Below are 17,669 nucleotides of genomic sequence, written 5' to 3' on the forward strand. Positions count from 1 at the left end.
TTGCCCTCGCTGTGTGTCATCTCCACCGTCCACACAGGCTTGCTCCCTGCTCGCCCGTGTCTGATGCGTAGACACAGGACGACTTCCATCAATGGCCTCGGCAGTCGGCAGTGAACAGCGTAGCGTAGCGTGGTCTTCACATTCACAGGTAGCAGGTCAAAGATCGATGAGCCATGCATGTTACTGTGCCTGCCTGCATGCTGACTTGCTGCGTCTGTTATTTTTACCTCCCCTGCCATATCAGCTCATCATTACCCTTGAGGCAAAACCTGCACAGTACGCATCAGAATGCAACTTTTTATCGGCAGCAAAAGTCTTGACTTGATTATCCTCTTCCTTCAGCTAAGCGATGGTATACAATGAAGGTGACGGAGGAGTAATTCAGTTAGCTCATCACCATCAGGTCTCAACGTCTGACGCAACGACGGAGTAGAACGGCGAGCAGCCTTGTACAGCGGAGTAAACCAGCAACGCGCGGACGAATGGGCGAGTAAACAAAGAGCTTCCGGATCTGGATAGAGTAGAATAGAGCTGCGTGGAGCCCGGCGCCTCAGCTCTAGTAATAAATACAGTAAGAACTTGCATAGAAAAGGAGGGGAGTTGGTAAGTTTCAGGGCAGGCATACGTAAATTAAACGTGATACACCGCCACCATAAACAAAGCATCGGAATAGCCGGACACAGCAGAGCAAAGGGGAAACCGATCGGAGTAGGCGTGCTACGATTCTCATTTTCTCATAGGCAGCAGCAGCACCCTCCCTCTGGCAGTGGCAGCGCCTCCCTCAAGCTCATCCGTCGCCCTCACGCTCCACGCGCGCGCGCACGCGGCCACCCAGAGAAGCAGCGGCAGCTCCGGGACAAGAGAAGGGAGCCATTCAGAAGGCAGCAGCCCAGTCCGGCCCGGTGGTTTCCTTGGTTAGGTGATCGACTCCCCGGCAACAACCCCGAGAAACCCCGACTCCTTGCGGGCGATTTTTGTGTCCGGTGAGATTCCGAGCTCTCCCTCTCCATTATAGCGTCTCTCCCACCTCCTCTTTCCGTTTGGGTTTCTGGTACGTGTGTAACGTGGCTGCGGATTTCAGGTTTTGGCTTGGCTGGGTTCACCTGTGAGATCAGGCCGGAGGAGCCATTCTTGAGCTCGGCTGCGCAGACCTGCTGCAGTGGAGTGGCTCAGCAATGAATCGCAGCGGCTTCGAGAGGTTCGCACCGTTGGCATTATGCGGTTGCGACATGCTTGCGGTTTCTTTTGCAGCGCCGTGTTTGGATTCTGGACTGGCCTGACGATATGATTCTGCGGTTCTTAGGTAGAAGAAGCACTTGTTGTCGGGTCTGCATTGGCGGTGGTTTTGTTCTAGGAGAATTAATCCTCAGAATGGAGAGCGTAGATTCGCACTCCCCGAGGCGCCATGCTCAGCATCAACAGGTAAATTGCCGGTTGCGGAGATAAAATGCCCCCTTAATTCTTGCGCCATTGTTTTTTCTCTTAATGTTCATAGGCAGAGTGAGAGTCAGTTTTCCTGTTAATTAGATTGTCGCAGCAGGTATTCCGGGTTTTTCTCTCTCTATCATTTTCCCTTCCCGTAGAAATTCTCCATGTCTGAAGTCTGAATCAGTTTGTTCTGCCAAGGATCAAAACCGTCTTGGTCGCTGCATTTGGTAGATGCCTTGGTTGGGGTGTATGTGTTCTTACTGCAAATATCTCATGGTTCTCCCTGCCTCACCATTTTCTGTTTTTATATTCTTCTTCCTTTTTTTTTTTTTTTTTTTTTTTTTTTGCAAAGAATGCTAGGGAACCCAAGGATCATAAGAGCACCAGTAAAAGGCAGTCACACAGCACTGAGATTCCATGCTCTTTGGTACAGGAGGTAAGCGATTGAAATCAACATTTTTTTTTTGGGATTACTACTATATTTCAGTGGCATATGGCCCCATGCATGCCTGACCTCTCTTATTAAGTGCTTTCGACTTGCTTGATTGTTTCTTAGCTATTACTCGTGATTCTGGCTTGTCCCTTTTCTCTTAAATGCCATATCCATGAACTTTGCCAATTATGCAGATTTCTGTAGGAAAATGCCAATTGTAGAATTTTGAGATTCAGTTCATGTTCATCCTTGGTACAATATTGCATGAAAAAGTTACTCGGTTGCCCTGTGTACAGAAATGCATTCCAAATTTGAGAAATTTAAGGGGTAGGGTAGACATTTGTTGCCCACAAGCTCCTTATCCCAGTACAGTATAGGACCAGAGAATCAGTTCGACTGTTTTTTTTTTGAAAGTGACTGTATGTTTGTTGACATATATGGTTGTACTTCAATTCGGTTCTGATACTCATGATGGTGTTACTTCTGCAGGTCCAGCACCTCGAGAAGCGACTAAATGATCAGTTTGCCATGCGGCGTGCTCTAGAGAAAGCATTAGGTCACAAGCCCTGTGCTATCCATTTATCAAGAGACTGCTACCTTCCAAAGGTAATTTTTTTGCTGATGTTGTGATGCCGGGGTTCTTGATTCAAAGCAAACCATCTATCTTTCATGTCATGCCAGCCTACTGAGAAGCTAATAAAGGAGATTGCGGTACTGGAGCTAGAAGTCATATGCTTGGAGCAGCATCTCCTGACACTCTACCGGCAGGCCTTTGACCAACAATTATGCAGCACCATTTCTGCTTATGACATGGAGAGAAGAAACAAGCAATCAGCAAGGTCGTTTTCAGGCACACTCTCTGAAACTTCGGCTCACGATTTCTCAACCCCAAAGAAGCACCAATTGGTGCAGTCCAGCCGCATGGTTCAGGCACGCAGGTCGACAACGGCAGCCCTTCATTGTGAGCCCGGCATTCCACAGCACAACGACAGCAAGACCGCTATCGGGCGCAGCCATTCCTCGCTCCTGCCGCGTTCCATCTGCTCAGCTAGAGTATCCCCTTCAGCGAACAATCTCGCTAGAGCTCTTAAACCATGTCATACTTCGCCTCTAACGTTCGTTGAGGTACTTAAGCACTTTACTACATGATCTTGGTTGCTGTAGGCTTGTAGAAATGCTGGTACTAACATGGCTTTCATGGCGCAGGAGGGCAAGTGCATGGATTCCAGCATTGTTAGCTTAGCAGATATCCTGGGTACCAGGATTGCAGATCATGTTCCTCAAACACCTAACAAGATATCCGAGGACATGATCAAATGCATTGCTGGCATATACATGAGGCTCAGAGATGTTAGTGCGGTGCAATACGCCTTCTTCCCCTCACCGTGCTCGTCCTTTTCTTCGGCAAGCGGGATCTCTTCCAAATTTACTGGTGATATATGGAGCCCCAGATGCAGGAAAGAGAGCTTTATCGAGGCATGGCAGGACAGTTCATTCAGTTCAGGTGATTTGGGCCAGCAATGTGATTCTGTAATCGAGGTGTCTGCTCTCTGCAAGGGGGCTCAGAGGTCTTCTGATGTGAAAGACATGCTGTGTAAATACAAGTGAGTGTTTCCATGCCAAATTGATGTGTGTCAATCCATACTGACCATACAAGTATCTGCGTTTGACTGACTGTCATGTTGTCACTCTGCAGATCACTTGTTCAGCTGCTAGAAACTGTCGATCTCGGTGGAATGAAGAACGAAGAAAAGCTGGCTTTCTGGATCAATGTGCACAATGCCATGATGATGCATGTAATGTAACTAGTTCCTTAGCCTGTACTTATATATCTGTCCATTACAAGTATATATTTTGAAACTGATGGAATGATGGACTTGAATCCTAACATTGTCATTTTTTCAGGCTCATATTGAATACGGGATCCCGCAGAGTAACAGCAAGAGAATGCTGCTGACCAAGGTGGTACCCACATCGAACAGGAACCTGTTTAGATACAGCAGCACCTACTCATCCCCTCTCAGAGTTTTAATCTGGCAGCCATTTCTGCACCACAGGTATCGTACATCATCAGTGGGCAGAGGGTAAACGCGGAGTTGATAGAGTACCAGATCTTGTGCTGCCGAGTACACTCTTCCGGACAGGTCCAGCCAACCTCTTGTGAATTCTCGAACTCCATTTTCTTGCCTTTTGAAATTCGGCATTGCAAACAATAATGGTTCTCACATGCTCTGCTTCCCTTTCAAATTGTGCAGTGGTTCAGGCTGCTCCTGTACCCCAGATGGAAGCCCAGAGACAAGGATGATCTGCAGGGGTTCGCCGTCGACCGGCCCGAGCCTCTGGTGCACTTCGCGCTGTCATCCGGAAGCCACTCGGATCCAGTGGTACGTGCGCACGTACTGTAATTTCTTGCCAGCAGCTGCAGTAGCGCGTGGGACTGACGGATGGATGGCGTCCGTGTGTCAGGTGCGGCTGTACAGCCCGAGGCGGTTGCTCCAGCAGCTGGAGGCGGCCAAGGAGGAGTTCATCCGCGGCAACGTGGGCGTGCGCGGGTCGGGGCGCAGCAGGGTGATCCTCCCCAAGGTGCTGGAGTCGTACGCGAGGGACGCCGGGCTGGCGGCGCAGGAGCTGCTGCGCGTGGTGGAGTCGTGCCTCCCGGAGGGCCTCCGGGCGGCGGTGCGGCAGCAGGGGAGGCCGCGCGGCGGCGGCGGCGTGGAGTGGAGGCCGCACAACATGGCCTTCAGGTACGCGCTGGCGCGGGAGCTGGTCGGGTCCCCGGCCGGCGTGCAGCAGGCGGTGGCGCCCTCGGTTGCATGATGATGATGGTATTGGGCGTGGTGCTGCTGCTTCCGCTTGCTCCGTGCAAGAGTCCAAGAGATCCAGATCTGCGGTCATCTTCTGGGCGTGATCTTGTTGGATGTACAGGGAGAAGGGTGGATACTGGGGCATACAGCAAGGCACAAGGACTGCATGCGTGTCGACGTGTATATCTGTTGCCATGTCATTCGTCCATACGTGCTCGATCGTGGCTCGCACCAAAATGTAATACGTGCATGTTTCTGTTCTGTTCGGTCGGGCACGCGGAGAAAACTCAAGTAGCACGGAGCCTTTTTTGCACGACTACAACCGGGCCCTTCGTGTCCTACCTCTCGTATCCGTTTCAAACGTCCGGACAAACTGTCCTTGACTTACAACTGGAATTCGATCTTTTTTGTTCTAGTTGTAAGTCCATCCTCGACTCGTAACTAGGGTGCAACCTTGTTTTGTCCCAGCTGCAAGTCTGTCCTTGACTCACAACCCAGACGTCATATTTTCTTATCTCACCTTCAAGTCCATTATCGACTCACAACTGGGGCTTGAATTTTTTAGTTCCAAGTTCACCATCGACTCGCAATTAGATCTTGGCTTTTTTTTTTATTCTAATTGCAACCCGCATCAACTTGTAAGTAGGACCTGGCTTTTTTTCTCAATTGCAAGTCCATTCTCAACTCGCAACTAGGAGTCTGACTTTTTTTATGTTCAAGTTGCAAGTGGACCCTTGAGTCCACCATCAACTAACAACTCAACCTTTTTCCATTATTTCAGTTGCAGATCCACCCACTACTCACAATTGGGCATGTAGTTCTCCTTTTTCGAGTTGGAAGCTCACCTTGAGTCGCATCTGGGGTCAGTAGTTTATTTTTCATCTTACTTAGAAATCCACACTTGACTGGAAACTAGCCCCACAGTTATTATGTTGTCCGAGTTGCACGACCACCCTTCACTCGCAACTCTTCTTGTAGTTTTTTTAGTTGCAACCCAACCCTTGACTCGCAACTAGGCCCATAGTTTTGTTTCATCCCAATTGATACCCACCCTTGACTCGCAACTCGGCCTTTGTTTTGTTTTTCATCCGAATTGCATGTGTACCCTTGATTCGCAATCGGGATCGTAGTTTGTGTTTATCCCAGTTGCCAGTCCACCCTTTACTCACAACTAAATTCGTGGTTTGTAGTTGTCCCAATTGCAAGTCCATCCTTGATTTGTAACTCGTATCATAATTTTATATAGTTATCCTAGTTGCAACTCCATGCTTGACTCCCAACTAGGCCCATGGTTTGCTTCATCCTAGTTGCTAGCTCACCCTTGACTCGTAAATCGACCTTTGTTTTTGTTTGTCAACCCAGTTGCAACTCCACCATTGATTCAAAAATGGGACCCTAGTTTGTTTTATCCCATTTGCAAGCCCACCCTTGACTCACAACTAACCCCACAGTTTGTAGTTGTCCGAGTTGAAAGTCCACACCCGACTCGCAACTAGGCCCATAGTTTGTTTTATCCCAGTTGCGAGAGAATCCTTGACTCGCAACTGCACTTGCGTTTTGTCTTTCATTCCATTTGCATGTCCACCCTTGACTCGCAACTAGGACTGTAGTTTGTTTCATCCCAATGACAAATCCCCCTTGACTCACAGCTAAGCTCATAGTTTCATCGTTTTTCTAGTCGCAAGTCCACCTTCAACTCGCAACTTGGCTCATAGTTCTACCAGTTGCAAGCCAACCCACGATTCACGACTAGGCATGTGTTTCATTTTTCATCCCATTTGCAAGACCACCTTTGACGCGTAATTGGGACAATATATAGTTTGTTTCACCCCGATTGCAAGTCGACCCTTGACTCATAACTCGACACGTAACTGGGATCAAAGTTTTGTTGTTGTCCGAGTTGCATGTCTAACCTTGACTCGCAACTGAGATCGTAGTTTGTCGTTGTTTCAGATGCAAGTCCATCCTCGACTCGCAACTGGACCCATAGTTTATTGTTGACCGAGTTGCAAGTCCACCGAGGACTCGCAACTGGGTGTTTTTTTGTTTTTCATCACAGTTGCAAGTCCATCCTTGACTTGCAACTAGGCCCGTAGTTTTATTTTATCCAAGTGGTAAGCCCACTTTTGACTCGTAACTGGGCCTGAGTTTTATCTTTCATCGCAATTGCAGGTGCACCCTTGACTCGGAACTCGGCACGTTGCAACAAAGTTATCCCTATTGTAAGTCCATCCTCGACTCGCAAGTTAGGTTGTAGTTCTCCCGGGTGTAAGCCCAAGCTCGAATCGCGACTAGGCATCTGCTTTATTTTTCATCCCAATTGCAAGTCCACCTTTGACTCGCAACTTGACCCATATTTTGTTTCATCCCACCCTCGATTCGAAACTGCTAGTCTTGCCCCCCTAATTGCATTGCACTTCTTCAATGCTACTCCAACTCGGTGTGGTTGGGTCTGGTTGTAGAATTGGCGTTGTTGGAGGGTAATTGCACGTTCAAAACAATTCCAAAAAAAAACAAAACATTCTTTCACGAACTCACAATACAAAATGTTAGTTGCCTTGTAATGCATACGCTCCAACATTTGTCCCATCGACAAAGGCCACTATATGCGTTTTCTAGAGAGCAACGCCATTCTTTTCTTGTCCTCTACAATTTCTTTTCACCATGAATCCAATGCTTTTGAGAAGAGGAAGGCGAAAGCTCTCAGAGGAATCTTTATGATGAATTGTTTTTAAATAAATGATTTACGTTTTCAAGTACAAGTAAAACATATTTGAGAATACATAGTAAATTTCAAATTCCTGCTAATCATTTTTCTAAATTCTAAATAGTATGTTTTTTAAACATCGTAAAACATTTTTCTAAACATCGTAAAACATATTTGAGAATACATTTTTACATTGCATAATTTATTTTTCTAGAAAATGTCATGAGTTTTTTAAGAGCATGAAATTTCTTTAAAAAAATTGCCACAAACATTTCCTTGAATGCTACAAAAAAATTATAATACATTTTTTGAAACATCATAAACATTCTTTTGAAATGCATGAACTTTTTCAAACTTTAACATTTTTAAAGAGTGCACTTTGTTTTTTTTAATATGATTATAACATAACCAAACTAAATTATTAGTGTTTTTAAAAAATGTTCAGAATTTTCAAATATGCCCACACTTTATAAACTGGTCAGGGAGTTTTAGAAATTATTCATGTTTTCAAATTTTGTCCATGAAGCAATGTTTGGAATGGAAAAAATTGTTCTTATTCAACAATTATTCGGAATTACAAATATTATTCACATTTGAAAAAAATCGAAATTTTAAAATTACTTGCATTTTCAAAAATAGTCGACATTTCAATTATTTTCACAATTACAAAAGAAGGTTTAAAAAACAAATATATTCTAATCCCGACTATTTACTGCGTTCTTTAAACTTTTGAAACGACCAAGATGCGGTCCTTTCCGATCTGGGGATCGAGGCCCCGAATTGGAAAGGAGCGCATCTAAGCGTCTCGCAAACAGGTAACACAACACATACATAATAATAAAAGATAGACAATCAGGGGTTCAATTGTCTTCTCATAAATATATCAGAGTACATCACACATACAACCAAAGTAGTTCCTATTGGAATTATGCCCTAGAGGCAATAATAAATATAGTTATTATTATAATTCCTGTATCAAGATAATCGTTTATTATCCATGCTATAATTGTATTGAATGAAGACTCATTTACATGTGTGGATACATAGACAAAACACTGTCCCTAGCAAGCCTCTAGTTGGCTAGCCAGTTGATCAAAGATAGTCAGTATCTTTTGATTATAAACAAGGTGTTGTTGCTTGATAACTGGATCACGTCATTAGGAGAATCACGTGATGGACTAGACCCAAACTAATAGACGTAGCATGTTGATCGTGTCATTTTATTGCTACTGTATTCTGCGTGTCAAGTATTTGTTCCTATGACCATGAGATCATATAACTCACTGACACCGAAGGAATACTTTGTGTGTATCAAACGTCGCAACGTAACTGGGTGACTATAAAGATGCTCTATAGGTATCTCTGAAGGTGTTAGTTGAGTTAGTATGGATCAAGACTGGGATTTGTCACTCCGTGTGACAGAGAGGTATCTCGGGGCCCACTCGGTAATACAACATCACACACAAGCCTTGCAAGCAATGTGACTTAGTGTAAGTTGCGGGATCTTGTATTACGGAACGAGTAAAGAGACTTGCCGGTAAACGAGATTGAAATAGGTATGCGGATACTCACGATCGAATCTCGGGCAAGTAACATACCGAAGGACAAAGGGAATGACATACGGGATTATATGAATCCTTGGCACTGAGGTTCAAATGATAAGATCTTCGTAGAATATGTAGGATCCAATATGGGCATCCAGGTCCCACTATTGGATATTGACCGAGGAGTCTCTCGGGTCATGTCTACATAGTTCTCGAACCCGCAGGGTCTGCACACTTAAGGTTCGACGTTGTTTTATGCGTATTTGAGTTATATGGTTGGTTACCGAATGTTGTTCGGAGTCCCGGATGAGATCACGGACGTCACGAGGGTTTCTGGAATGGTCCGGAAACGAAGATTGATATATAGGATGACCTCATTTGATTACCGGAAGGTTTTCGGAGTTACCGGGAATGTACCGGGAATGACGAATGGGTTCCAGGAGTTCACCGGGGGGGGGGGGGGCAACCCACCCCGGGGAAGCCCATAGGCCTTGAGGGTGGCGCACCAGCCCTTAGTGGGCTGGTGGGGCAGCCCAAAAGGGCCCTATGCGCCTAGGAAAGAAAATCAAAGAGAAAGAAAAAAAAGGAGGAGGTGGGAAGGGAAGGAAGGACTCCCACCCACCAAACCAAGTCCAACTCGGTTTGGGGGGGGGAGCCTTCCCCCTTGGACTCGGCCGACCCCCTTAGGGCTCCTTGAGCCCCAAGGCAAGGTCCCCTCCCTCCCACCTATATATACAGAGGTTTTAGGGCTGATTTGAGACGACTTTTCCACGGCAGCCCGACCACATACCTCCACGATTTTTCCTCTAGATCGCGTTTCTGCGGAGCTCGGGCGGAGCCCTGCTGAGACAAGGTCATCACCAACCTCCAGAGCGCCGTCACGCTGCCGGAGAACTCTTCTACCTCTCCGTCTCTCTTGCTGGATCAAGAAGGCCGAGATCATCGTCGAGCTGTACGTGTGCTGAACGCGGAGGTGCCGTCCGTTCGGTACTAGATCGTGGGACTGATCGCGGGATTGTTCGCGGGGCGGATCGAGGGACGTGAGGACGTTCCACTACATCAACCGCGTTCACTAACGCTTCTGCTGTACGGTCTACAAGGGTACGTAGATCACTCATCCCCTCTCGTAGATGGACATCACCATGATAGGTCTTCGTGCGCGTAGGAAATTTTTTGTTTCCCATGCGACGTTCCCCAACAGTGGCATCATGAGCTAGGTTCATGCGTAGATGTCTTATCGAGTAGAACACAAAAGTTTTTGTGGGCGGTGATGTGCGTTTTGCTGCCCTCCTTAGTCTTTTCTTGATTCCGCGATATTGTTGGATTGAAGCGGCTTGGACCGACATTACTCGTACGCTTACGAGAGACTGGTTTCATCGCTACGAGTAACCCCGTTGCTCAAAGATGACTGGCAAGTGTCGGTTTCTCCAACTTTAGTTGAATCAGATTTGACCGAGGAGGTCCTTGGATGAGGTTAAATAGCAACTCATATATCTCCGTTGTGGTGTTTGCGTAAGTAAGATGCGATCCTACTAGATACCCTTGGTCACCACGTAAAACATGCAACAACAAAATTAGAGGACGTCTAACTTGTTTTTGCAGGGTATGCTTGTGATGTGATATGGCCAACGATGTGATGTGATATATTGGATGTATGAGATGATCATGTTGTAATAGAAAATATCGACTTGCACGTCGATGGTACGGCAACCGGCAGGAGCCATAGGGTTGTCTTTATACTAACGTTTGTGCTTGCAGATGCGTTTACTATTTTGCTAGGATGTAGCTTTAGTAGTAATAGCATGAGTAGCACGACAACCCCGATGGCAACACGTTGATGGAGATCATGGTGTGGCGCCGGTGACAAGAAGATCGTGCCGGTGCTTTGGTGATGGAGATCAAGAAGCACGTGATGATGGCCATATCATGTCACTTATGAATTGCATGTGATGTTAATCCTTTTATGCACCTTATTTTGCTTAGAACGATGGTAGCATTATAAGGTGATCTCTCACTAAAAAAAATTTCAAGACGAAATTGTGTTCTCCCCGACTGTGCACCGTTGCTACAGTTCGTCGTTTCGAGACACCATGTGATGATCGGGTGTGATAGACTCAACGTTCACATACAACGGGTGCAAAACAGTTGCGCACGCGGAACACTCGGGTTAAGCTTGACGAGCCTAGCGTGTGCAAACATGGCCTCGGAACACATGAGACTGAAAGGTCGATCATGAATCATATAGATGATATGATTAGCATAGGGATGCTTACCACTGAAACTATACTCAACTCACGTGATGATCAGACTTGAGCTAGTGTAAGTGGATCATGAACCACTCAAATGACTGGAGAGATGTAATTTTTGAGCGGGAGTTTAGCAAATAATTTGATTAAGTTAAACTCTAATTATCTTGAACATAGTCTAAGTCCACTTTGAATATATTTGTGTTGTAGATCATGGCTCACACGACAGTCATCCTGAATTTTAATACGTTCCTAGAGAAAGCTAAGTTGAAAGATGATGGAAGCAACTTTGTAGACTGGGCTCGTAATCTTAAGCTAATCTTACAAGCTGGGAAGAAGGATTATGTCCTTAATGCTGCGCTAGGAGATGAACCACCCGCTACGGCTGATCAGGATGTTAAGAACGCTTGGTTAGCACGTAAGGAGGACTACTCAGTAGTTCAATGTGCAGTCTTGTATGGCTTAGAACCGGGACTTCAACGTCGCTTTGAGCGTCATGGAGCATTTGAGATATTCCAGGAGTTGAAGTTTATCTTTCAGAAGAACGCCCGGATCGAGAGGTATGAGACCTCCGATAAATTCTATGCTTGCAAGATGGAGGAGAACTCGTCTGTCAGTGAACATGTGCTCAAAATGTCTGGGTACTCAAACCATCTAGCTGAGCTGGGGATTGAACTCCCGCAAGAGGCTATCACTGACAGAATCCTTCAATCACTGCCGCCAAGCTATAAAGGCTTTGTGTTGAACTACAACATGCAAGGGATGAACAAGTCACCCGGCGAGTTGTTTGCGATGCTGAAAGTCGCAGAGTCTGAACTCCGTAAAGAACATCAAGTGTTGATGGTGAATAAGACCACTAGTTTCAAGAGAAACGGCAAAGGCAAGAAGGGTAATTCAAAGAAGAGCGGCAAGCCTGTTGCCAATCCGACAAAGAAACCCAAAGCTGGACCTAAGCCTGAAAAGGAGTGTTACTATTGCAAGGGTATGGGTCACTGGAAGCGCAATTGCCCCAAGTATCTGGCAGATAAGAAGGCGGCCAAAGAAAAATCAGGTATATTTGATGTACATGTTATTGATGTGTACTTAACCGGCTCTCGTAGTAGTGCCTGGGTATTTGATACCGGTTCTGTTGCTCATATTTGCAACTCGAAACAGGAAATGCGGAATAGACGAAGGCTGGCGAAAGATGAAGTGACGATGCGCGTAGGAAATGGTTCCAAGGTAGATGCAATCGCCGTCGACACAGTTTCACTTCAGTTACCATTAGGATTAGTGATGAACTTAAATCATTGTTATTTAGTGCCTGCGTTGAGCATGAACATTATATCTGGATCTTGTTTATTGCGAGACGGTTACTCTTTTAAGTCAGAGAATAATGGTTGTTCTATTTCTATGAGTAACATCTTTTATGGTCATGCACCTAATGTGAGAGGATTGTTCATATTGAATCTTGATAGCGATACGCATATACATAACATTGAGACCAAAAGAGTTAGAGTTAACAATGATAACGCCATATTTTTGTGGCACTGCCGCTTAGGTCATATTGGTGTAAAGCGCATGAAGAAACTCCATGCTGATGGACTTTTGGAGTCACTTGACTTTGATTCACTTGACACGTGCGAACCATGCCTCATGGGCAAGATGACTAAGACTCCATTCTCCGGAACTATGGAGCGTGCAAGTGACTTGTTGGAAATCATACACACCGATGTGTGTGGTCCGATGAGCGTAGAGGCGCGCGGCGGATATCATTATTTTCTCACCTTCGCTGACGATTTGAGTAGATATGGTTACGTCTACTTGATGAAGCACAAGTCTGAAACATTTGAAAAGTTCAAGCAATTTCAGAGTGAAGTGGAAAATCATCGTAACAAGAAGATTAAGTTCCTACGGTCTGATCGTGGGGGTGAATATCTGAGTTTCGAGTTTGGTGCTCACTTAAGACAATGTGGAATTGTTTCACAGTTAACACCGCCTGGAACACCACAGCGTAATGGTGTGTCCGAACGTCGTAATCGTACTTTATTAGAGATGGTGCGATCTATGATGTCTCTTACTGATTTGCCGTTATCGTTTTGGGGTTATGCATTAGAAACAGCTGCATTCACTTTAAATAGGGCACCATCAAAATCCGTTGAGACGACACCATACGAACTGTGGTATGGCAAAAGGCCAAAGTTGTCGTTTCTTAAAGTTTGGGGATGTGATGCTTATGTCAAAAAGCTTCAGCCTGAAAAGCTGGAACCCAAAGCGGAAAAGTGCGTCTTCATAGGTTACCCAAAGGAGACTGTTGGGTACACCTTCTATCTCAAATCCGAGGGCAAAGTGTTTGTTGCTAAAACGGAGCTTTTCTCGAGAAGGAGTTTCTCTCGAGAGAATTGAGTGGAAGATAGAACTTGACGAGGTTGTCGAACCTCTCATCCCTCTAGATGGTGGCGCAGGGCAAGGGGAAACTTCTGTCGTTGCAACGTCGGTTGAGGAGGAAGTTAATGATGATGATCATGAAACTCCGGTTCAAGTTTCTGTCGAACCACGCAGGTCGACGAGATCACGTGTTGCTCCAGAGTGGTACGGTAATCCCGTCTTATCGATCATGTTGTTGGACAACAATGAACCTGCAAATTATGAAGAAGCAATGGTGGGACCAGATTCCAACAAATGGCTAGAAGCCATGAAGTCCGAGATAGGATCCATGTATGAGAACAAAGTGTGGACTTTGGAGGTACTACCTGAGGGCCGCAAGGCTATTCAGAACAAATGGATTTTTAAGAGGAAGACGGACACTGACGGCAATGTGACCGTTTATAAAGCTCGACTTGTGGCAAAGGGTTTTTCACAAGTTCAAGGAGTTGACTACGATGAGACTTTCTCACCCGTAGCGATGCTTAAGTCCGTCAGAATCATGTTAGCAATAGCTGCATTTTTCGATTATGAAATCTGGCAGATGGATGTCAAAACGGCGTTCCTTAACGGTTTCCTTAAGGAAGAATTGTATATGATGCAACCCGAAGGTTTTGTCGATCCTAAGAATGCTAACAAGGTGTGCAAGCTCCAGCGATCCATTTATGGACTGGTGCAAGCATCTCGGAGTTGGAACAAACGCTTTGATGAGGTGATCAAAGCATTTGGGTTTATACAAGTGGTTGGAGAATCTTGTATTTACAAGAAAGTGAGTGGGAGCTCTGTGGCGTTTCTAATATTATATGTGGATGGCATATTGCTGATTGGAAACAACGTGGAGTTTTTAGAGAGCATAAAGGATTACTTGAATAAAAGTTTTCTATGAAGGACCTAGGAGAAGCTGCTTACATTCTAGGCATTAAGATCTATAGGGATAGATCAAAACGCCTGATAGGACTTTCACAAAGCACATACCTTGATAAAGTTTTGAAGAGGTTCAAAATGGAACAGTCCAAGAAAGGGTTCTTGCCAGTTTTACAAGGTACGAGATTGAGTAAGACTCAGTGCCCAGCAACTGATGAAGATAGAGAGCATATGCGCTCCGTCCCCTATGCTTCAGCCATAGGTTCTATCATGTATGCAATGCTATGCACTAGACCGGATGTTAGCCTGGCCATAAGTATGGCAGGTAGGTTCCAGAGTAATCCAGGAGTGGATCACTGGACAGCGGTCAACAATATCCTGAAGTACCTGAAAAGGACTAAGGAGATGTTTCTCGTATATGGAGGTGACGAAGAGCTCGCCGTAAAAGGTTACGTCGATGCAAGCTTTGACACAGATCCGGATGACTCTAAGTCACAAACCGGATACGTATTTATTCTTAATGGGGGTGCGGTAAGCTGGTGCAGTTCCAAGCAAAGCGTCGTAGCAGATTCTACATGTGAAGCGGAGTACATGGCTGCCTCGGAGGCAGCTGAGGAGGGTGTCTGGATGAAGCAGTTCATGACGGATCTTGGAGTGGTGCCAAGCGCACTGAATCCAATAACCTTGTTCTGTGACAACACGGGTGCCATTGCCTTAGCAAAGGAACCACGGTTTCACAAGAAGTCCAGACACATCAAACGATGCTTCAACCTCATCCGTGACTACGTCGAAGGAGAGGACGTGAATATATGCAAAGTGCACACGGATCTGAATGTGGCAGACCCGCTGACTAAACCTCTTCCACGGCCAAAGCATGATCAACACCAGAACTGTATGGGTGTTAGATTTATTACAATGTAATTCGCATGATGATGTGAGGGCTAGATTATTGACTCTAGTGCAAGTGGGAGACTGTTGGAATTATGCCCTAGAGGCAATAATAAATATAGTAATTATTATAATTCCTGTATCAAGATAATCGTTTATTATCCATGCTATAATTGTATTGAATGAAGACTCATTTACATGTGTGGATACATAGACAAAATACTGTCCCTAGCAAGCCTCTAGTTGGCTAGCCAGTTGATCAAAGATAGTCAGTATCTTCTGATTATAAACAAGGTGTTGTTGCTTGATAACTGGATCACGTCATTAGGAGAATCACGTGATGGACTAGACCCAAACTAATAGACGTAGCATGTTGATCGTGTCATTTTATTGCTACTGTTTTCTGCGTGTCAAGTATTTGTTCCTATGACCATGAGATCATATAACTCACTGACACCGGAAGAATACTTTGTGTGTATCAAACGTCGCAACGTAACTGGGTGACTATAAAGATGCTCTACAGGTATCTCCGAAGGTGTTAGTTGAGTTAGTATGGATCAAGACTGGGATTTGTCACTCCGTGTGATGGAGAGGTATCTCGGGGCCCACTCGGTAATACAACATCACACACAAGCCTTGCAAGCAATGTGATTTAGTGTAAGTTGCGGGATCTTGTATTACGGAACGAGTAAAGAGACTTGCCGGTAAACGAGATTGAAATAGGTATGCGGATACTGACGATCGAATCTCGGGCAAGTAACATACCGAAGGACAAAGGGAATGACATACGGGATTATATGAATCCTTGGCACTGAGGTTCAAACGATAAGATCTTCGTAGAATATGTAGGATCCAATATGGGCATCCAGGTCCCGCTATTGGATATTGACCGAGGAGTCTCTCGGGTCATGTCTACATAGTTCTCGAACCCGCAGGGTCTGCACACTTAAGGTTCGACGTTGTTTTATGCGTATTTGAGTTATATGGTTGGTTACCGAATGTTGTTCGGAGTCCCGGATGAGATCACGGACGTCACGAGGGTTTCCGGAATGGTCCGGAAACGAAGATTGATATATAGGATGACATCATTTGATTACCGGAAGGTTTTCGGAGTTACCGGGAATGTACCGGGAATGACGAATGGGTTCCGGGAGTTCACCGGGGGGGGCAACCCACCCCGGGGAAGCCCATAGGCCTTGAGGGTGGCGCACCAGCCCTTAGTGGGCTGGTGGAGCAGCCCAAAAGGTCCCTATGCGCCTAGGAAAGAAAATCAAAGAGAAAGAAAAAAAAGGAGGAGGTGGGAAGGGAAGGAAGGACTCCCACCCACCAAACCAAGTCCAACTCGGTTTGGGGGGGGGAGCCTTCCCCCTTGGACTCGGCCGACCCCCTTGGGGCTCCTTGAGCCCCAAGGCAAGGTCCCCTCCCTCCCACCTATATATACGGAGGTTTTAGGCTGATTTGTGACGACTTTTCCACGGCAGCCCGACCACATACCTCCACGGTTTTTCCTCTAGATCGCGTTTCTGCGGAGCTCGGGCGGAGCCCTGCTGAGACAAGGTCATCACCAACCTCCGAAGCGCCGTCACGCTGCCGGAGAACTCTTCTACCTCTCCGTCTCTCTTGCTGGATCAAGAAGGCCGAGATCATCGTCGAGCTGTATGTGTGCTGAACGCGGAGGTGCCGTCCGTTCGGTACTAGATCGTGGGACTGATCGCGGGATTGTTCGCGGGGCGGATCGAGGGACGTGAGGACGTTCCACTACATCGACCGCGTTCACTAATGCTTCTGCTGTACGGTCTACAAGGGCACGTAGATCACTCATCCCCTCTCGTAGATGGACATCACCATGATAGGTCTTCGTGCGCGTAGGAAAATTTTTGTTTCCCATGCGACGTTCCCCAACTGTTCCGCTACGGACTACAAAACAGAGAAAAGGCTATGCTACCCTGCTTGCAGGCCCACGATCACGACCACACCTCGATCTTCTGGATAGTTCACGTACAGGAAGTCGGTCTCCTCATCGTACTGCCACGCCAGCTGCGTGCCGTCGGGATCATCTGTCTCTGGGGGTACCTGAACCTGTTGTTATTGTGGAGGAATCCGTGAGTCACGGGGACTCAGCAATCTATGACCTCGGTGCCAGAACTAGTCAAGTTATTAGGTTGGATAGGGTAGAGTGTTTAAGGTTGCAGCATCCTAAGCTTGATATGGTGGCTAACTTACGTAGAACATTTATGAAGGTGGACTATACTAACGGTCGAGAATACTTGATCACTAAGTGATCCTGAACACCTACCTACGTCATTCATAACCCCACCGTGTTCCCGATCGAAGAGAGATCTTCGAGTGGAC

The 17,669-nt window shown here is 46.1% G+C and overlaps 1 protein-coding gene across 2 annotated transcripts; it reads left to right on the top strand.

Moving 5' to 3' along the window:
- The first annotated feature begins 599 nt into the window (after positions 1-599).
- On the top strand, positions 600-5,080 carry LOC123449255. 2 transcript variants are annotated; one of them, XM_045126401.1, is made up of 12 exons: positions 600-983; positions 1,082-1,198; positions 1,304-1,422; positions 1,781-1,864; positions 2,351-2,467; positions 2,543-2,986; positions 3,068-3,465; positions 3,558-3,657; positions 3,767-3,823; positions 3,919-4,005; positions 4,117-4,245; positions 4,328-5,080. In XM_045126401.1, the coding sequence occupies exons 3-12, from the start codon at positions 1,372-1,374 to the stop codon at positions 4,676-4,678; spliced, it is 1,818 nt and encodes a 605-aa protein (XP_044982336.1). In that variant the 5' UTR covers positions 600-983; positions 1,082-1,198; positions 1,304-1,371; the 3' UTR covers positions 4,679-5,080. The 2 variants fall into 2 exon arrangements, with proteins under 2 accessions (XP_044982336.1, XP_044982337.1); XM_045126402.1 differs by lacking the exon at positions 600-983 and having other exon boundaries at positions 1,028-1,198.
- The last annotated feature ends 12,589 nt before the right edge of the window (positions 5,081-17,669 follow it).

This window comes from Hordeum vulgare, chromosome 4H, assembly GCF_904849725.1.
Source record: "Hordeum vulgare subsp. vulgare chromosome 4H, MorexV3_pseudomolecules_assembly, whole genome shotgun sequence".
NCBI classification, from domain to species: domain Eukaryota; kingdom Viridiplantae; phylum Streptophyta; class Magnoliopsida; order Poales; family Poaceae; genus Hordeum; species Hordeum vulgare.